The sequence below is a fragment of the Lygodium microphyllum genome, chromosome 11 (assembly GCF_053477565.2).
Source record: "Lygodium microphyllum isolate KBCC chromosome 11, Lygodium_microphyllum_v1.1.10, whole genome shotgun sequence".
Classification (NCBI taxonomy): Eukaryota; Viridiplantae; Streptophyta; class Polypodiopsida; order Schizaeales; family Lygodiaceae; genus Lygodium; species Lygodium microphyllum.
This window is the reverse complement of record NC_141145.1, coordinates 18,996,800-19,019,167: the sequence shown is the minus strand read 5'-3', so window position 1 is coordinate 19,019,167 and position 22,368 is coordinate 18,996,800. Positions and strand designations below refer to the sequence as shown.

General features: G+C 40.7%; 1 protein-coding gene across 1 annotated transcript in view; it reads left to right on the top strand.

The window, feature by feature from the left end:
* LOC148028597 (uncharacterized) overlaps nucleotides 1-22,368 on the top strand; it is a 54,993-nt gene that overhangs the window by 9,864 nt on the left and 22,761 nt on the right. The window contains exons 4-5 of the mRNA XM_087688465.1: nucleotides 10,190-10,292; nucleotides 13,783-14,161. Of these exons, the coding sequence (XP_087544591.1) occupies nucleotides 10,190-10,292; nucleotides 13,783-14,161 (482 nt within the window). The remainder of the gene's footprint in view (nucleotides 1-10,189; nucleotides 10,293-13,782; nucleotides 14,162-22,368) is intronic.

Below are 22,368 nucleotides of genomic sequence, written 5' to 3'. Positions count from 1 at the left end.
CCTAACCTTAATTTAATACGAGTGCACTCCAAACTCATAAACGTCCATTAATTTAAATATGTATTTTGCGAAATCACCTGCTGTGGAGCCTCCCACGTGCACATTAAATTAACATGGCACCCGAAAAGGACAGACGTCCCCGTCAACTTCTCACACAAGGAATCCACCTTGTGTACGAGCCCCAGCAAATAAATATAGTTTTACGGAATCCACCGCAAAACCTCATAGAATCCACCGTGGAATAAAAACTCACGAAATACACCATGGTCTCATGGAATCCACTGTGGAATATGCCTCATGGCATCATACCCACTGGTAAAGTATTTGAAGTAGTACCGATATTGTCATCATCTTCTGTGAAATCGGGCATTTCCTCATGGTCTTCATCTTCACTCGCTCCCAAGTAGTTGATGTGAATAGTTGGCTTTTCGGATTGACGATTCACTGCTAGATGTCTAGGTTGGTGGCACTTGTAGCAGACTATGGGTTTGGCTTTGGAAACATTATTGGTAATAGTTGGAAGTTTAGAAATATTGGGATTTGGCTAGAAAGATGGCTTAGGATTTGGATTTGTGTTAGTGGTAAATCAGGTGGTCGTGTCCAAGATTTACGGAAAGAAGATGGAACAAAGTGATTTTGATTGAATCTTCGAAAATTAGAATTGAATTGCTTTGTATGGAAGTTATTGTTAGTTGGGAATTGTTGTGGTCACTTCTCTTGTCCTCGAATTTATCTTCAGGGCCAAAGAAATCACATCCTCGAGGGTTGTTGGCTTGAACATGTTCACCTCCGCATAAAAGTGACCAAGCAAACCAGACATAAACTTGTGCTTGTGGATCACCTCAGATACATCTTCAAGCATTCAAAGTTGCAATAAGGCATTCCAAAAACGCTCAGTACATTGTAAAATAGGCTCACGATCTCTTTGTTGCAGAAGATCCCATTGTTTGATTGCTTTTTCATGGAATTGAAGTGGAATAAAATTCTGCAAATTTTTCTTTTGAAAAGCCTCCCAAGTAGTAGGACAATTGTAAACGCCCCGAACAACGTAGTATGCTTAACAATTATGATATTCGCTTGTTTTCGAGATTTAATATAAAAGAGAATGAACACTTAAAGCTGAAAATGAAAATTACTCACAAAATTACAGCCATGAAAATGTAAAAGTAATGGAGACAAGATTGAGGGTTGAAGATGGGCAACCCCTCCCCCCGAAGGAATGTATTTCTGCTCAACCCAAGTCCCTTAGGAAAGAGCTCAGTTACAATCAACCTTAGAGTGAGAAGAAGTAATTCTCACTCTCACAAGATCATGCAAAGATATACAAACACACATGCATTATCTATTATGCAATGATAAGAACTGATTTCTTTACAATATGAGAGAAGAAAAAGGGGAATTCAGCCTTTCTCCATCGTTGATCAGCAGTACATGGATAGGGCTTGCTTCTTGTAGCTAAAATGGAAGAAAGAGCTCGAGAAGGAGGTGCTGTAATGAATTTACAGGCTTGCTGTCTTGTAAAAAAAAACAGTGATAGAAGAGGAAATATGGAGGAATTTGATAATGGAGAAGTGGGGGATGATGATGGGGATGGATGGGACCAGTTTCTGGCTATCTGTGGGTGCTGTACATGAGTTTACAGCAAAGAAAAATGATGATGAATGAAGAAAAACGAGCTCTTATTTATAGGAGAGGGGAGAGCTAGTACAAAAGGGGAAAGTGGAGTAGCACAAGACAAGTGTCCAGCCACATGTCATGAGATGTGACAAGTGGTGGGACACTTGGAAACTTGTGTGACAAGTGTCTTGACACTTGTCTCTTCTCTATGGCCTTCCTTTTTGGGTTGAATACTGTCAAGAATAGAAACAACCAAATTTAGTAAGCACAGTCAGAGTACAGAACTTACTATTTTTAGAATGACATCCCTATTTTTTAGGACTAGCATTTTTAGGCTAATTCGAGGCTCCTAAATTTTAGGGACCTCCTAAAATTTAGGGATCTCCTAAAATTTAGGGACCCCCCCAATCTGGGTGTCATATGAAAGCTTTTTCCGTGTACATCGCAAAAATGGTATCCGAATCTTCATGTGACTTTCCTATGCAAAGAAATGTGCATTTCAAGCTTTCAGCCCACACATGCACATTATACAAGCATTTCATGATCATGCCATCTTGTTGATTGTAACTGTCTGTTCTGGTGGATCTAGCCCACACTTCAAGGCATCAATCCTTTCTGTGTGCGAGTCTAACCCTGATATGCGTGAGTTCTAGTCACAGGCGCCCAATCGGGTCATATAGGTGGAAGTGTGAACTATCTTTTCTCTAACCCACCGTGTGGGTCCACCATAACCTGTGACCACTCATCAGTGGCCAGCTCCAATGCACTTTTCTTTATATCTAATTAGTGCAAAGGAAATAAATTTAATAAATCATTATATAGACAAATTAATGAAAAAGGATACAAATTCTGTTTCTATAGAGTTATGACAACAATCAATACTTTTGCAGACAACAGTCCACCATAACGATGCTCTGTCCGCTAAATGGTTAGTGACACACGAGTTTGTCTTTTTCAGCATACTGTTCTTCATGGAAATAATCATCAAACTGACTAATAAAAGCGAGAATAGTCTTCCCGTCACGTAGCCCATTAAAAGTACGGAATTTGAAATTTCTTTTACTTATCTTGGCTTCTTTCTTGATAGATTGTGCTTCAAGTGTTGCATCGATCATATGTCGTATAACATCTTCAGGTTGCGGTCCATCTTGTTCAATAGTAGATCGTTGAAGAATGGCCAATTGAGCTTGCAAAGTTTGACGTGCTCTTTGTTCCTCTTGAAGCTGCATCATAATTAGGTCCAATTTTTGCTCCACCGTTGGTTCCGGTAAATCACCTTTGGCCATAAAATCTTCCATATTTTGATCGAACATCCTGCAAAATTTCAAACAACCTCACACACTCAAAATCTTGTTAGCGGGATGAGCGTAGCTCAAAGTTGGGTTTACAAGGCTTGCTTCGTTTTTTTTTAAATTTTTAATATATGGCTTTTTGCGATCTTTCTTCTTTGCGGATACAAAAATTGATGAAGATCTTCTTTCAAGCTAGAAATAGATTATGTGTGCCGGTGTGCTTGCTGGAAACTATGTCTGTCAGAGTGCAAGTATGAACATAGGCTTGTTGGAGTTGTAAAACCGGTTCGAGGTTGATTTGGAGAAGAACTCAATGCGAATGCCCGCTAGGAGGGAAATTTAAAGATAGAAGACTTTAAGCTTTAAGCTTTAGTAAGCTTAAAGAACTTAAGCTTTTTTTAAAAAAACCTTGACTTTTTGAAATCAAATCCTACAGGACGACGGTGTGTCTTGGTCCTAGTCGACGTTGTCGAGTTGGTGCTACCGCCCACAGTCACTAAAGTTTAGGAGATTAAGCTTTTTTTATAAAGCTTTTTAAGCTTTATAGTCTTCAATTCACTAATGAAAGTTTTTGCTTTCTAAGAAAAAAAACGTTTTGATAAAGGAACTTCTCAGGTGGTCCTTCATCGACATGGAGTGGTCCTTCGCGATCCAACAACACAGCATGGAATTTTCACCGCTAGGAATACGCTGGTACTGACGGTTTCGACTGTAGAACTTGTTCATTCCAGGAGCTTCGCCTTTGTGTGAGATGGTAAGCGATTAGAAGCCCTTGATCTTGGCTTCGCTCTGATACCACTGGTGCACAAATCGAATGATGTATGCATACGTAGCGAGCATCAGAAGGTCCCCAAGAACAAAGAACTCTACTTTAAGCTCAAAAAACAAGAAGATAGACTTACACGACATGAGGCAAAAAGACAAATTGGGTACAATCTCCCCCTATGCCTTGTGTGAGAGCTTCACAAGGCATGTATTTATAAATTTATTCATCTCAAAGCTCAAAAATAGCCCAAATTTTACAATAAGCATGCTTTAGCTTTTGTGTTTACTTTTGTCCAAATAAAGAATAAAGCAGTTGGGTGGCCCTAAAGTCGGGTTGTGCCCAAATACAATGCTCCATAATGAAATATTTAAATCATGCACCCATATAATAAATATTTGTCAAGCACTTCAAAAAATAAGCATGCTAAATAAATATTCGTGCCACGCCTTTAATAATAGGACACGTATCCATCAAAAATGATAATTTCTTCTAGATAATTTGAATACACGCTATCGCCCAGTGCTTCCCAACACCACCACCACCTGCTCTACACATCAACTGAAGCATTCACAATTGTTAGAAAATAATAAAATTAAACTGACAAAAGTGAATACCTAGCAGTCTTCAGCTACAAAATAAATAAATAGTTTGGAACTCTGTCCTAACCTTAATTTAATACGAGTGCACTCCAAACTCATAAACGTCCATTAATTTAAATATGTATTTTGTGGAATCACTCGTTGTGGAGTCACCTACGTGCACATTAAATTAACATGACGCCCAAAAAGGACAAACGCCCCTGTCAACTTCTCACACAAGGAATCCACCTTGTGTACGAGCCCTGGAAAATAAATATAGTTTTACGAAATCCACTATGGAATAAAAACTCATGGAATCCACCATGGAATATGCCTCCTAGCATCAATCATGATGCTTTTCTAATTGTTGTGGAGATTTGGGTTGAATGAGTCATTATGCTACTATGATGCTAGTAGTCATGGATGCTTTGCAATCATGGTGAGTTTTAATGCATGCAATCATGAGTTTTTGACAACTAGTAGTCATAATGATAATGGTCGTAGATTAATCTTGGCGATCATGCTACAAAGTAAGCATCTCTTCCAATAATCATGATGATGATTTTTTGCATGTAGTTGTGGGGTACAACTCAAAGCCATGCAAAAGGTAGGGTTATCGATAGTCATGATAATGATGAGTTGGTCATGATCTTGATGCTTTAGGTTTTCATGATACTAACAGGGGTGGAGTGGTCATAATGAGCACAACAATCATGCAAAAAAAAAGAGAAAAAGCAAGTTTTTCTTAGTTGTAGAGTGCAAAAGCAAGCAAGTATGATGATGGTCGCGATGATAATGACATTTTTGATGCATTGAAAGCGAGCAAAAAGCTTATTGTGATGATAAAAAAGCAAGCTAAAAATTAAAAGACAACGTGCTACGTTGGTCAAGTGATGGTGATAAGAGGGTGGATCCCTCTCTCAACTACCTTATATGGTTGTAGACTAAAGCTTTTGAGGGCAATCCTTTTCATTGTAGTGGCGAGAGTAATGCCAAGTTGTCTTTCTCCATTGCTGTAAAGGGCCTATGCAAATGGAGGGATGCTTGGTGTAGAAACAAGATGGGCCTAAGGTCTATTGAGCAATTCAGCAGGATAGCATGGACTCACTATAGTTGAAAAGGAATGGTTACAAATTGTTAAGACTTCAAGCTCAGCTTTACTATCTTTAGGTTGTGTGTACCCGACACTTAACTTGTCCAACTGTACCACATGCGGACATTAAATAAGTCGGTCTGTACTTGGTGTGAATGGTCTTACAGACCTTAAACCTTAGAGTGTTGTATTCACCTTAGTTATATGGATTATGGAATATGAAGATAATGGAGAGTGAGAGCATACAACTCTTTTCAATTGCTCCAACCCTTCTCTCTGTCTCTCTTTCTTCTAACATGGTACTAGAGCCATGAATGGGCTCTATGGTGGATAGCATTTGTGAAGCAGACTTGGAACTTGAAGATTTAGGATTCTTGACAAGAGGGGATGATTGCCATTATTCTTGTTGAAGGTATGCATTGTTTCATTTGGTTTGCCATTGCTATTGGAGGTTGTCTATGTCATGTCTGGAGCATTTGGAGCCTTCGTTGATCACATTAGAGAGAGCACTGATCATCAGTGTGTTGAAGAGTTGCTGAATACACCCCCAAGCTACATCACGTGTTTGCACCTGCTGTCCAAACTGTTCCCCATGGATGCAAATCAGTAAAATGATCACTAGTCAAGTGATCTGTAGCTTCCATACACACTTTGGAAGGTACTTGAAGGTTGTACTATGCTATTGCCTTTTTGGGAGCTCATCTATGAGTTGTAACAGTGAATTGTAGACCTAGAAATAGTCTTGAATTTTTGTATACAGGGTATATACAGCATATGCTTGACATTGGAAAAGTTTTGGAGCACTTGGACATGTTTGGAAGACTTCATTAGCGCATAGGTATGCTCAGGGAGACATGTACATTGGTTATCATGCTTATGGGCTGAAGTTTGTTGACAAAAATACTCAAATATGGAAGTATTAGGCTGAAATCTATCTTGAAATTTCCAACACTAATACAGGGCACCATTTGATCCATACATGCCTTGGAATGATGGTTATGACTAGCTAGAACGCTGGGTGAATGTTTGGGCAATAGCCATGTACACTTGGGCATGATTAAAAGGATTAAAAATTCAATTTTGGAATGCATTTACAGATTTGAAAATTACATATTTGAAATTTTAGAGAGGAATCCTACAACTGATCAAAGATGAGTGCACCGAGCTTGGTTGGAAAGAGCTCACAAGGTGCTACACTGGTTATCTTTGTATATCTCAGATGCTATGGTAATGCAGATCATGAACTACAAGTCACCAGCAGATGCATGGAACATATCGATCAGATACTATGCCACAACTACCGGTGCCAAGAAGATACAGTTGAAGCAAAAATTAAACATTGAGAGAAAAGGCAGATCTATACAGGATTATGTCACAAAGATTAAAACTATTGCCGATCAGCTAGTATCCATTGGCACACAGGTTGAGGATAAAGACGTGGTTGTAGTGACATCAAATGGTTTGGGATCTGAATATAAGTCATTTGATACTTCCATCTCTGTGCGGGCTAAAATGCTAGATTTCAATGAGCTGGTTGCATTGCTTATTCATGAGGAGGTTAAACTTGGATTGACTATAGGTTCTAGTAGCTCCAAGAACAAGGATGCTATATTTTATTCGAATCAACGAGGCCATGGCAATCGTGGTAGAGGTTATGGTTCTAACAGAGGAGGCCAACAAAGGGTATCCTATGGTCATAATAACCAGCAGGGTTCAAATGCACAAGGAGGTGGAAATTTCAGAGGCAAGGGGAGATCTAGCCCTAGAGTCAAAAACTCTTGGCAGCAACAACATCCATTTGAAAATCCTAATAAGGATAAGGATTTTCGCTACTGTGGAAAGTATGGTCATATTGCCAAGGACTGCTAGAAGAAGCAGGGCAATCAAAGAGGCAAACATCATGGAGATTATGCATCGTCCACTCAGGCAGAATATACATTTGGGGATAGATTGTTTGCCAAGACATATATGAAAGACAGGGCTACTGAGAAGTCTCATGAGGATGTAGTTTGGTACATTGATTCAGGGGCATCGAATCATATAACACCTCATGGTGACTGGTTTACAGATATGGTGCCTAAGAAGAATGGCTATGTATGTATAGGGGATGACATGCAACATAGTACTGCATGTCCTGTCAATTACTAAAAATCTATTGTCTGTGGGTCAGATGACTGAGCAAAATTTGCAAGTCTGATTTAACAAGCATGGATGCTTCATTGAGGAGTTTGGTAATGGCTGCAAATTGATTGCTCGTGGTCATAGGAATATCAGGATGTTTACTCTTTATGCCACTTTGCCACAACTAAAATCACCAATGTTTGCCCATGGCTATGGCACAATTAAAGACTTGGAAATATGGCAAAAGAGAGTGGGACATGTTAATCTTCAGTGGCTACAAATGATGCAAAAGAAATAGCTTGTGACAAGTTTACCCAAGTTTCAGTATACAATATTGGTCATGTCTGTGATGCTTGTCAATTTGGTGAATAGTCGAGGTTGCCATTTGTCAGGCATGTAATAAATAGTATGCAACCATTGCAGTTAGTTCGCTTTGATGTGTGGGGGCTAGTCCATAATGCATCCATGGGAGGCTCTAGGTACTATGTGATATTTATTGATGATTACAGTTGCCATACTTGGGTTTATATCTTGAAAACAAAAGGTGAGGTGTTTGTTGTTTTTCAACAGTTTAAAAAGCAGGTTGAAAAGGAATTTGATTGTTACATCTCTTGCTTGAGATCTGACAGCAGTGGGGAGTATGTGTCAAATGAGTTTAATATTTTTTGGTTGAAAATGGCATACGTAGGCAGCTTACATGCAACTACACTCCACAATAGAATGGGGTAGCTGAACGAAAGAACATGGTATTGATGGAAGCTACTCGGGCAATGATGAATGAGAAGAGTATGCCGCTCTATTATTGGGATGAGGCTATTATGATAGCCATGTATATCTTGAATAGGACTCCCACCTGTAGGTATTCATGAGATGACACCATTTGAGAAACTATATGGCTACAAGCCTGATGTCAGTCACATGAAAGTATTTGGCTGTCTTGCTTATGTGCATATTCCTAATGAGAAGAGGAAAAGTTTGGATTCGAAAGCACATAAGTGTGTCTTTATTGGTTATTCATAGGAAAAGAAGGCATACAAATGCTATGATCCCTCTACTTTGGATACATTAGTGAGCAAAGATGTCATCTTTGATGAGATGGCCTCTTGGTATGCATCACCGGCTGCAGTGCCATTAGATATGACTTCTACACATGTATCTACAATTGATTCTCAGTAGAGTACTGCATTTACATGCCCTAGTGGTATGACAATATCTCCATGGCAAGAGCTCTAGTTCACCGTCCACTGATGAGGGGGAGATATGATATGATGGACAACAAAGGGAAGGAAAAAGCTTCTGATGATGCATCTGGTATGATGACACTTGGTATGATGACTTCACGCTATGACTTAGCTGATAGTCTAGACAATGAGCTTGGTATTCCGATTGTGTATACGCTTGGCACTAAGCATAATAGGTACATTCCGCCTCATGAGAGAGGGGAATCAAGTAGTGCACCTGCAGCTTAGACAATCGGATAGAGTCAAATACCCTATGGATAGGCTAACTTATAGTGGTTTTTCTGCGAAGCATTTTGCTTATATGACAAAGGTGACAGAGGTCAAAGAGCCTGCTACATTTGTTGAAGCAGTGATGGAAAAATTGGTGGCATAGTTATGGATGAGGAGATAGATGCTTTGGCTGAAAATAGTACTTGGGATCTTGTACCACTGCAAGAAGGAAAGAAGACCATTGGCTGCAAATGGGTCTACAAAATTAAATGCAAGTCAGATGGAAGTGTAGAGAGGTATAAAGCCAAGGTGGTTGCTAAAGGATATGCTCAGTAGTATGGGTTAGACTATGAGGAAACATTCAGCCATGTTGCCAAGATGGCAATCATACAAGCATTGATCGCATTGGTTACTGTTAAAGGCTGGAAATTGAAGATGTGACGTGAAAAATGCTTTCCCTAATGGTGACTTAGAATAAAATATTTATATGGATCAACCTAAAGGGTATATACACCCCGATTTTTAGCATTATGTATGCAAACTGAAAAAAGCATTGTATGGGTTGAAGCAGGCTCCGAGAGCATGGCATGCAAGGATTAGTAGTTACTTGCAGAGTTTGGAATTTACTGTTGGTAGGGCTGATCATAGTCTATTTACGAAAAGACAGCAACAAAGGTTTGGTAGTGTTGGTTATCTATGTTGATGATTTGATAATCATAGGTGATGATGACTTTGGGATACAACATATTATGCAGATGTTGAAATCTGAATTTGACATGAAAGACTTAGGTGAACTGAAGTATTTCTTGGATATTGAGGTGATCAAAGTTGAAAATGGTTTATGGCTAATGCAGAAACACTATGCCATGGAAATGCTAAAGAAATATGGCATGATTGAATGCAAACTGCTAGATACGCCTCTTGATTAGAATGTCAAGTTAAAGAAATATGGCATGCTAAAGAAATATGGCATGATTGAATGCAAACTGCTGGATACGCCTCTTGATTAGAATGTCAAGTTGGACATTAGCGCTAGAATTGAAATTGATTATGTGACTATGTACATGCAAATGGTTGGTAGTCTAATCTACTTGACTATCACTAGGCTGGGGACTTGAGTTATGCAGTTGGGCTCATAAGTCAGTTCATGTAGAAGCCCATGAAGCCACATCTAGATGCTATTAAACGGATTATGTGGTATGTAAAGTCCACTGTAGATCATGGGTTGTTTTATGAGAAGGGTAAGGTCCTGAAACTCATTGGTTACACAGATGCGGATTGGGCAGGATGCTCATATGATCACAGATCTACGAGCGGTTATGCTTTTGGATTTGGAAGTGGAAGATCAGCTGGAGCAACAAGAAGTAGCCAACGGTTGCCTTGTCTAGCACTGAGGCAGAGTACAGAGGTGCTACATTGGCAAGATGTGAGATTGCATGGCTATTCAAGCTTATGGCTAATTTGGACATATAGATGGATGCTCCAGTGACCTTGTTATGCGACAATCTTAGTAGTGTACTGTTGGCAACAAGTCCAGTGTATCATGCCAAGACTAAACACATTGAGGTACACTACCATTTTATCAGAGAGATGGTTCTTACACGGAAAGTAGACCTTATGCATGTGAAGACGGATTAGCAGGTTGCAAATATATTTACCAAGTCTTTGGGTAAAGAAAAGTTTAGTGTTTTTAAACAGCTGCTTGGTGTATAGATGTTGTTTTGAGCTTGAGGGGGAGTGTTAAGACTTCAAGCTCAACTTTACTATCTTTAGGTTGTGTGTACTCGACACTTAGCTTGTCCAGCTGTACTACATGCGTACATTAAATAAGTCGGTCTCTACTTGGTGTGAATGGTCTTACAGACCTTAGACCTTAGAGTATTGTATTTACCTTAGTTATATGGATTATGAAATATGAAGATAATGGAGAGTGAGAGCATACGTCTCTATTTAGTTGCTCCAATCCTTCTCTCTATCTCTCTCTCTCTCTTCTAACACATATGGTCTTTTTTGAAGAAAAAAGATGATTAGTCTTTCTCCATTGTTGTAAAGGGCCTATGCAAATGGAGGGATGCTTGCACTACAAGGATATGAGGCTATAGCGACGGGCGTTAGCGACAACAAATAGTGGTGTCGCTATTAGCATCGGTACCTAGAGCAAAAAAACCGCGGGCCAAAACTCGAGCGCGTCATTTTTCGCGCATTCACGAAACAGAGAGCGAGAGGGAGAGCGACCATCTTGCTGAGAGGGAGAGAAAGAGATAAAGAAAGCTTCTCACACCATTGCCGTTGCCGCCGCCGCTCGCGAAGAAGAGGAGGAGGTGTACAGAGGGCGAAGAGGAGCCGTCATCGCGAAAAGGAGCCGCCAAACCCTTCTTCGAGTCTTTACGGTGAGCGCATTGTCCATTCTTGCTTTGCTTTTGTGTTTTCTCTCTCTCTTTTACTTGTTTTTTGTATAATTTGTGTATATTGAGAGAGAGAGAGAGAGAGAGAGAGAGAGAGAGAGAGAGAGAGAGAGAGAGAGAGAGAGGAAATGAGAGAGAAAGAGAGGGAGAGAGAGAGAGGGAGGGAGAGGAAATGAGAGAGGGAGAGGGAGAGGGAGAGGGAGGAAATGGGAGAGGGAGGGAGAGAGAAAGAGAGGGAGAGGGAGAGGGGGAGGGAGAGAAAATGAGAGAGGGAGAGGGAGAGAAAATGAGAGAGGGAGAGGGAGTTTTCTCTCTCTCTTTTACTTGTTTTTGGTATAAAATATGTGTATTGACAGAGGGAGAGGAAATGAGAGAGAAAGAGAGGGAGAGGAAATGAGAGAGAAAGAGAGGGAGAGGGAGAGGGAGGGAGAGGAAATGAGAGAGGGAGAGGGAGGGAGAGAGAGAGAAAGAGAGGGAGAGGGAGAGGGGGAGGGAGAGAAAATGAGAGAGGGAGAGGGGGAGGGAGAGAGAGAGGGAGAGGGAGAATTTTTTTTTCCCTGTTACTGTTGCTATTAGCATCACAAATTTACCTGCACGCATCGTTATTTGCGTCGCAGATCGTCGTTATCGGCGTCGCTATTTGAGTCGGTATCATAAATAGCGATGCTGATAACGACACTAATACTGACTGTTCTATGGTGTCGCCAATAGAACAGTCGCCAATAACGACGATGTTTGCGATGACGGGGGCAAATTTTGTTATTTACATTTTTGTCGCTTTTAACGTCGGTATAAGGCCTATATCTTGTAGTGTTAGTGTAGAAACAAGATGAACCTAAGGTCTATTGAGCAATCGTGGTAGGATAGCATGGACTCATTATAGTTGAAAATGAATGGTTACAAATGGTCTTTTTTGAAGAAAAAAGATGATTGGTTTACAACCCTACATGATAAAGATGCAATGTGATTAGGAATTCCAAGGGTAAATTAGTAGTGATCCTCGAGAGTAGAACCCCTTTGACAATTTATGGGGCAAAAAGGCAAAGCTTGCATGGAGAAAAGTGGATGCCAAAAGCAACATTGTGACATGGACAAGAAGGCTGAAGGGTAGATGGAGTGCTACCACTCCTCTTTAAATGGAGTGCTACCACTTCTCTTTAAACTGGATGTGTTTCTATGGAAAATGGTGACCAATAAGCTTCCAACCAAAGAGAATGAAGCACTTGGGAGTGCCACCTTCATGTTCTTTCTATCTAAGGATAGGGATTTAGTTGAACATGTCTTTTGGGAGTATATAGAAGTCAAGAAAAGTTAATGAAAGTTGATGAATGCTATGGAACTAACCTTCATCATGTGTTGGGTTGGAAACATGCATTGTTTTGTGATAAGGGCAATCTAAATGAAGAGTTCTACACAATATGGGAAGTTTTGAGAGTGAGATTATGTAGTCTTACATGGATCAATAAAAATGAGATCATTTTTGGGCATAAGAAAAATCAGGTAGGAATATTAGATGTGTTGTTACTTGTGTGACGATTGAACCCATGTAACCCATGTAATGATTGAAGTTTGTCGCTCCTTTTGCTCATGTTGGTTACAGTGCTGTGAGTTTGAAATTGCGTCTCAAACTATAGCACAATTTGGGTATGGTCATTCTCATGCAAGTCATGGTATTGGATGTTAAATTTTAATCATAACCAAAAATGAGAAATTTATAGACTATTATTGCATGTAGCAAGTAAATTTAACAAATGATAGGCAAAGTTTCATGACATTTGCAAAAAAAAAAAGTTTTAAAACACATGATAGTAGCTTGCAAATGGAGGATTCACTTTGTTTTTAACTCGAAATTGACTCCTGTGCGTTCCAAACGGTCTCATGGAAAGGTGCTCAAAATTACTTTTGTATATAAAATAAGAATTTGTAAGTTTTTTCCAAGGCATGTATATGACATTTATAGAAAATATAACTAAGAGTTGGGTCACACCCGGCTCTAGTGGGGGGAGGAGACCCCACTCCCTCCACTAATATTGGGTTGCATGTTAGTGGTTTAGCACAAGCACGGTTAACCTAACATGCCCTAAGCCTTTCAAGCATCGCGAGAAATCACTGGTTTAAGAAAGTTTTAGTAGGGCTATCATTGCCGGTTAGGCAACACAAATCAATTCATGCTAACCTTTTCCCAATAGCCAATTGGGACCTCCTCTCTAACAATCGAGATGCTCTCTCTAATACCATTTCCCTTTTCCCTCACTCTACAAGCACAAGGTGCGACACAAATGGCAACTCTATACCCCTCCTAACACATCTCCCTTATTATTTTTATGGAAATGAAGGTATTGGCAGGACACGGCATCTAAAATGGGCTTATTATTATCGAATGTAAAACCTACCTAACATTTTGGATTTTTGTTTTTTGAATTTCGCTTTTTGATACTGAAATTATAATTCATACGGAGTCCCCCATGCAGGCTATGCAGCCCTGATCACAAAAAAGCCGGTGTGCGGAGTCAGTCCTGTCCTCAAAGGAATGTGCATTCCTTCAGGAGAGAGAATGCTCCCGAAGGAAGCTGCGACACATGCTGCATCATCGCCATCGGCATCGGCATCAGATAACGGTGCGTTGGGAGCTTCCGAGAGCACGTCGCGTGCCGAAGATGAGGCGGCTGCGGGGAACAGTGGCACCTGCACAGACTTTGCCGACAGGCTGTGCGATTGCGGCAAGCCGGCACTGCTCAAGGTCGCAGGCCCTCGGAGCCAGAATCGAGGCTTGCGATACCTTTGCTGTGATACGTTTGTCTTCTTCGGCAAAAATCACAACTATTGCAGGTTCTTTGAGTAAGTAGGCGTTTCCTCATGCTAGGTTTTTTTTTCTGCACGTTTTGGTGTCAGGCGTTGATTATAAAGGTTAAGCAAATGATTAGCATCATCCACTAAGCTTACTATTAGCTCATGGAACGTTAAACCACTGAGGCTGAACATCAATCTGACTGTCCTATTTGTATGCCGATTCTGACCTCAGTGGATTCCTTAGTCCTGGCGTACTTGTCGAGCTCGAGAAAAGTTTGAAGCTGGTCTCGCTCTTATAACATTTATGAGAGTTGATTAAATACTACCTGACTTCTAGGGGTTTCGGTGGAGCTCTCTCACATTCTGTGAAACCTTACTGCTTGCACTTTAGTCAGCACATTTTTACATTTCTGAGTTGTAGTGCCCTGTATTGTAATCCCCTGGTGCTCGTCGAAGTATGCAAGTATAGTCACAATCCTAAAGTGAAGTCTTTTAAAATATATTTGATAGCACTATATATTTCTGCTTTGCCTGAGTTGCTGTGCTTGTACTGAGGTATAGTAACAACCTTGGAGTAAAGTTTTCTTAAACTTATTTTGTCCGGTCTGTTAAATTCTGCACACTTAAGTCTGCCAGTTCATATTCTGTTGGGACTGCTATTTTATGGAACACTTTTGGCAGCTGTATGCCTGTTTATTCAGTTTGATGATAGTGCTTCTATAGCAGTGCCCTTTGCTAGGATAGATGTATCAAGTGTGAGCAAAGGGTGTCCATTCTAAACAAAGCCCATTCTAGACATTGAATGTGTATGTAGGGGAAGTGGACACATCACCTTTGGACTTCAAAAGTACAGGCACATGTATCTGGCTGCTGATATTTTGAGAGAGAGAGAGAGAGAGAGAGAGAGAGAGAGAGAGAGATTCAATCTGAAATTTCAGAAAGACGAAAGCAGTTACAAGCTACAGCATATGTGAAAGTGAGAGGGAGGGAAAAAATAGGAAGAAAAAGCATGCTGTTTAACTTTGAAGCAGTCTTGTCAAGGCTGAAGGCTGAGCAGACCATGTGCACAGTCCAAGAAGCTGTTTCTCTACGATCTGGGTTAGAGAGAAGGTGGGTGACAGTGAGGTGACACTTTTTTGGCTGAAATCACAATGTTTTTTTGTGCTACCTGCCAGGCGACAGCCCTTTGGCTGAAACCGTCATGCTTTTTGCTTCTATCTGCCCTTTTTTTCCCCCAAAAGTCAGTCACATTTGAAATAACACTTCATACTCCTCATATCATACGTTTTGAGACGTCTGCAAACTGAATCATACACATTTGATAAAAACTATGTTTTCTCCTTTAGATTCGGTGCACAGAACTAATGATCTTGTAGGACCTTTAGAATCTCCACTATGGATTGGCCATCCGTAAGTGGAAGCTGGCTTGGATTACACATCACTTCCCCAGTACTTCTTTTCTCCAAAGCCAGGTATGAACCTTACTATTTCAGATTCTATGCCAACTGATTCTGTATTTTCTGTTGGATGGGGATATGCTCATCAAGAAGAGACTCTTCAAAGTAAGCTTTGGTTTGTGAGTAATGAGGAAGACATGTATTTATTCATGAACTCAAAATTAGGTAAGAAGCTACAAGAAAAACTTAGTAGTATTCCTATCCTTCCTCTTTTTTTCAAATGATTTTATTTCTCATGGTCACTATGGAGAAGTAGGTGCATCTTCATCTAGTGCATTTAATGGACAAAAGGAACCTACGATGTTTCACACAACAACATCCATTACAAATCCATTTGGGCTTCCCCCCATTCCTCCCTCATCTTTCGCTGCACATTCCTTTTAGCCTCCATTAAGTGCACCTATGTTTCCACAACACACCACAGCGGGGGATCCTTCATTAGGCATAGCCTTTAGGACTCCTTTCTTCTCTCATTTGGATGGTGTCCCTTTGATGGGAGTTCATCCTTCCCCCCACACACTTGAGTTTTCCCCCTCCAGGATTTTTCAAGTGTGGATCATCTGGTATTGTAGTTTGCCTCTATGGCAGTCAGGGCATCATCAGATTCGCATGCGAGAGAGTGATGAAGTCAAGATTGCTTTCAGGACTGATCGAGGGCTCTATCATTTCTTGGTAATGCCATTTGGGCTTACAAATGCTTCAACTACCTTCCAGAGCCTGATGAATAAGATTTTGCAGCCCTTCCTCTTTCAATTTGTCTTGGTGTTCTTTGATGACATTCTGATCTACAATTAGACTTTACAAGATCACTTAGCACATATGAGAAGGGTTTTTGACGTATTGAGACATCACATGCTTTTTGCTATGGAGAAGAAATGTTATTTCATGCACACTGAAGTGGAATACTTGGGACATATTGTCGGTGAAAAAGGGATACAAGCTGATCCCAAGAAGGTGCAGTGTATAAAAAATTGGCCAATTCCCACTACTACTACCTCTCTTAGAGGATTCCTTGGTCTATCTTCATTCTATCGCCGATTCATCAAGCATTATGTGGCCATTGCAACTCCTTTGACTGACAAGTTAAAGAAGGAGGCTTTTTTTTGGGATGCTCTTGGAGATAGTAGCTTCAACCAGTTAAAGAGACTCCTTACCTTTGCTCCTATCTTAGTATGTTCAGACTTCTTCAAATAATTTACTATACAGTGTGATGCTAGTGGCCATGGCATTGGGGCTGTTTTGTTACATGAGCATGGAGTGATTGCCTTTGAGAGCCGTAAGCTTACAGATAAAGAAATGGCCATGAATGTTTATGACCAGGAGATGTTGACTATCTTGCATGCAATTAAGAAATGACACCATTACTTGTATGGCAGCCGATTCAGAGTCCAGAGTGATGACAGGGTTCTTAAGTATTTCCTTACTCAGTTCAATCTTACTCCTAAGCAGCGTCAATAGGTAGCTACATTACAGAATTATGATTTTGACATCACTCATACCAGTGGCAAAGACAATATAGTGGCTGATTCTCTTTCTCGTATGTGGGCTTGCAAAGTTTCAGCTATGATTGAACTGCATAATGATTGGATTGAAAAACTATAGGAGACTTATCTTTTGGATGAAGAATTCAACCATATTTTTCAAAAATTACAACAAGGTCTTATGGAAGAAAACTCACATTATCAGTTCAAAAATGGCATTCTTTGGTTGAAAGGCAAGATTGTCATTCCTTCTACCTCTTCTTTTACACGGAAAATTATGGAGGAACTACATTCTTCGCCTTTAGCTGGACATCTAGGAGTTTTCAAGACCTATGACAAGATTAGCAAAAGCTTCTATTAGAAAAGACTGTGGAAAGATGTCAAGGACTTTGTCATGAAGTGTATGCCTTGTCAACAGAATAAAAACAGTACCCATAAGCCAGGAGGTTTGTTACAGCCATTACCTATTCCTACAGGTAAATGGACTCACATTACTATGGATTTCATTACTGGCTTGCCTACTACCAAGAAGGGATAGAATAGTATATATGTGGTGGTAGATAGACTCACCAAGGCAGCCCATTTTATTCCAACCAAGATCCAGTTTACTGCCTCTCAAGTGGCCAATCAGTTTATGGAGCAAATTATTAGACTACATGGATTACCGCAGGTGATTGTTCATGATAGAGACTCAAAGTTTATAAGTAACTTTTGGCAAGCGGTATTTACATCTATGGGCACTAAATAAGCTCCATCTACGGCCTATCATCCACAAACTGATGGACGAACAGAGAGAGTTAATAAATGGTTGGAGACTTATCTTCGTCATTTCTACTATGATGTCCAAACTTCATGGGATTCTTGGTTACACTTGGCTGAGTTTGCTTACAACAACTCTACCCATGCTAGTATTGGAGTTTCGCCCTTTGAGGCTCTGTATAGCTACAAGGTGCCCTTACCCACAGTCATCTTTAATGAAAGGATCAACCCTCATGGAAAGGAAGAGTTGGAAAGAATACAAACCCTTCTTCAACAATGTAAGATGAATCTTAGAAAGGCTCAAGACCAAATGAATATGTATGCTAATGAAAAGAGATGGCCTTTAGAGTTCCAAGAATGAGAGTTAGTCTTACTGAAGGTGCCCAAGTTTAGATACTCTACATTAAAATATGGATCCATAACTTCTAGTAGAAGTGTCCAAATGAGGCGTGCCATATATCAAAACGTAGCTCTTGAAGAGTACTTTAAGCCTATATAGATACCTTGATTCTGAAAATTAGGCACAATAAAAACTGTTCCAAAACAGCGTGCTGTCCTGATCCAATCTGCACCAAAACTAAGAGTTAGTCTTACTGAAGGTGCCCAAGTCTAGATACTCTACATTAAAAGATGGATCCATAACTTCTAGTAGAAGTGTCCAAATGAGGCGTGCCATATATCAAAACGTAGCTCTTGAAGAGTACTTTAAGCCCATATAGATAGCTTAATTCTGAAAATTAGGCACAATAAAAACTGTTCCAAAACAGCGTGCTGTCCTGATCCAATCTGCACCAAAACTAGCTCCATAATCAATAGGCTTCAGCCACTAATGTATCCCTTAAGAAAGGAAACTCATCGAATATAGAATCAGACCTCCAAGAAGCTTCCTCAAGTGGTAAACCTCTCCATTTGATCAAATATTCCATGATAGAACGAGATCGAAGCTTCTTCTCACGCTGACCTATAACAGCCTCTGGGATGTACTGAATAAGACCTCCTTCATCAATAGGTGGCAGCTCATCAATTATATCCACTGGATTACCATAGAAAGGCTTGAGCTAACTAAGATGAAAGACATTGTGAATCTTTGTGGAAGTGAACCAGTCCTATTGTTCATAAGAAAGATTGAGTGTAATAGAACCTCTTAATTCCTATTGAAGGCATGTAGAACTCAGCCCAGGGCTGATTATAATTGCTTGATGAGTTCTTTTCTGCCCATTCAAATGTTGAAGCTCAATTGATTGCATAAATGCTACTCAGTGCCTACTTGACTTGGATTTTTTGTTGGATGATTGAGCATTGATGCTATAGGACTGAAACAATGATGAAAATGGTAAGTGGGAACATTGTAAAAGCAGTGAGTCACTGCAAAAGGATAATGCCCTATCCATAGCCCTTTCAATTCAGTCATTTCCCAATACCCACTTGTTTTTTTCAATCAATACATAGCATCCTTGTTTGATTAGCCATTGGAATGTACTTGCCATGTTGGTTATTGTGAGGAAAATTGAATACCAGGCAAGTCGGGAAGACAAAAGAGAGGTGACCTTCCCTTCCCGATTAAGACCTTGAAGGGGTGCACAACCCGGCTTGAGGTAGAACTTTGCACACCCCTCTTGTCTCGGAGCCCATGCTATTTTCAAATTTAGGTGCAGATACATTTTCCATTATTAGAGTTTGACACAAGTACAGCATTGATCAGCAATAATCAGGTTCCATAAGTGGTTGGTGAACCATTGGAAGAGGGGCACAGCATCTCCTATTTTCAGGGTACCTACAAGTGTTTGACAGATAAAACAGCAGGTATATACCAATCTACATGTTGTTCTTGAGCCCTACAGGTGCCCCATAACCCTCTCTTGGTTGCTACAGTGGTTTACAAGGGTTTCCTTCACTTAGGGTATTCCTACAAGGTCAAACAGGGTTTCCACAAGGTGTTAACAGGTTGTAGGAATTCTCTGGACAGGTACACAATTCCTATTACAGAAAATCGTGTCATGATCTGATTTGGGATCTTAAAAGCTTAATTTGAAGAGGGATCCTAAGCTCCGATTTGAATCAAAAAAAAATTTTGATCCGACATTGGGAGCAAAAGTTATGACTGTTCTATCCATCCTTTTCTAGTCTTTCAAGTTTGTTTTTTAGGGCAAAATTTTTTGGGAAAGGGATGGATTGTAAGAAGCTGGGAATAAGGATTTAGTGTAAAAATAATATTAATGTTATGCCATGTCACACTGACATTGGTATAAAAGGAGAGAACATGTAATTTTTCACTATCTTTTGATACATAAATACAATTACTGTCCTTCTCTCCCATCTTGCTCACGGCTTCTATGGCTTCTTTCTCTTTCCTGTCTTTCTCTCTCCAATTCTAATCTCTCTCTCCACGTCAATCTCTTTCTAGCAAAGGCGTTCTTCAAACGCCTTGTGCGAAAGAAGAAATGAGACTACTTAGTGAAAGCAGAAGCACAGATATATCAGCTATTTTTGGGGCGGGATAGCAAGAGCGCATGGAAGATGTTTCATGAAAGACAACCCCCCATACAAATTACATCACCAAATGCTTGGCTTGACTATGGGAGACAACTGTATGACCTGCCAGGACAGCCACCTATGCAGCCCCCACAAGCTTGTAGGCCAACACAGTGGTCTTTCTTCACATGGAAAATGGTTAGAGATGCAATTTATAGATTACAAAACGGGAGGGCACAGGATGAGGATGCACTACTAGCATAACATTTCTCACATGCTTGTAACATATTAGCATCCATATTAGCACATATGTTCAATAGAGCAGTATGTGAAGGTTTCCCTATGAGTTGGTCAAACAATACTATACTATCATGATCGGTCATACTTTGGCCAAGATATACGAGCACAAGGACAGACAGGTTTCAGACAAGGATATACCATGCTGGACCACATTCTCACACTTAGAGCCATTATTGAGGAGGGTTGAGCCCAAGACAAGAGGATCTATTGTTGCTTTGTAGACTTTCGCAAAACTTTTGATACAGTGCCTTGTACACGCATCATGCAGAGATTGCACGACATTGGAGCACCAGAGGGTATACAATGGGGTGTCTATGCATTATATAAGGCAGTGACAGGTCATGTACGAGCACCTGGGGGGCTATCAGAGAAGATTGACAATACCATAGAAGTGAAACAAGGATGCTCACTTTCACGCACATTATTTGGTCTATACATAGATGAAGTGTCTGATTACATAGATCGAGTAGGAGGAGCTAGAGCCAGCCTGGCAGGGGTGCTGATACCGATATTACTATATGCAGATGATATTGTTCTCATTTTAGACTCACCGGAGGGATTGCAGTGCCATCTAGATGCTTTGCACATCTTCTGTAGAGACAAAGACCTCACAATGAACCTTGGGAAGACCAAAACCATGGTTTTCAATACTTCAGCAGCATGGGTGACTAGATCTATGTACCAATTCACATTTGGGAGAGATACTGGAGCATGTGAGGGAATGTCTATTTGGGAGTCACGTTCTCTGGCCCACGTTTTTCATTGAGAGGGGCATCAAAGGCACGTCTGGCACGTGGATACGCAATACTAGGGCACTCGAGAGTCAATGTGCTCACATACAGTTCCAGGAGCCCCGCACCAAACTCTGGTTGTTTGACACCCTAGTCACACCTACATTACTATATGAAGTAGAGGTATGGGGTTGCAGCTTGTACCACAGGCGTCTTAGCCCACTCACTGATTAGATTGGAGTAGAGAGGGATTATTATGATGGTTGGGATAGCATGGAAAGGCCATTGATCATGACGATAGCATCCATGATTAGGAGTAAGCCCTCCACCCCACATCCCATTGTCTGAGCAGAGCTAAGGGCAACACCTATAGTTACGGAGGCACTCTTCAAGGCAGTGACCTTTTGGCACAAACTATGGGAACTTCCACGCTAAAGATACTCTAGATTGGCACTAACCTCATCTAGACAACTAGCAACAGGAGGCGAGAAGAACTGTTGGTTTTCACAAATGGCTATTTGGATGAGCCTACATGGTTTGGATATTGACCGCCGTCTTCCACCTTTGGATTATAGCCTTGACTGCCCTACACTTTCTCTCAGCCGATCAGAGCTGAACCAGGTGATCAGAGCTAATATCTTGAGGATTGAGACATCCAGAACATGGATCCATCCACCACTCCCTCTAGGATCGAGGATGGAGTTCTACACGAGTCATTTATTGTGTCTCTTTGATGATGGTTTCACTATTCGGCCAGCATATATGGACACCCATCTCTCCCATAGCGTACGGGTTGCTATCGGACAGATTCGCACCTCCTCACATAGGCTTCAGATGGAGACAGGCAGATGGACAAATACCCTAGCAGAGGATAGGACTTGCCAGCTTTGTGGTCGAGAGCCTGAAACGGAGGAGCACCACATATGCAAATGCATAGTATACTATGACATACGAGAACGGTACCATTGCCTCTTCCGTGATGGATTTGGACCTCTTCGTCGCGTCATGGAGTACGAGGACCAGAGATGCCTAGGTCTTTTTCTCCTAGAGCTCGA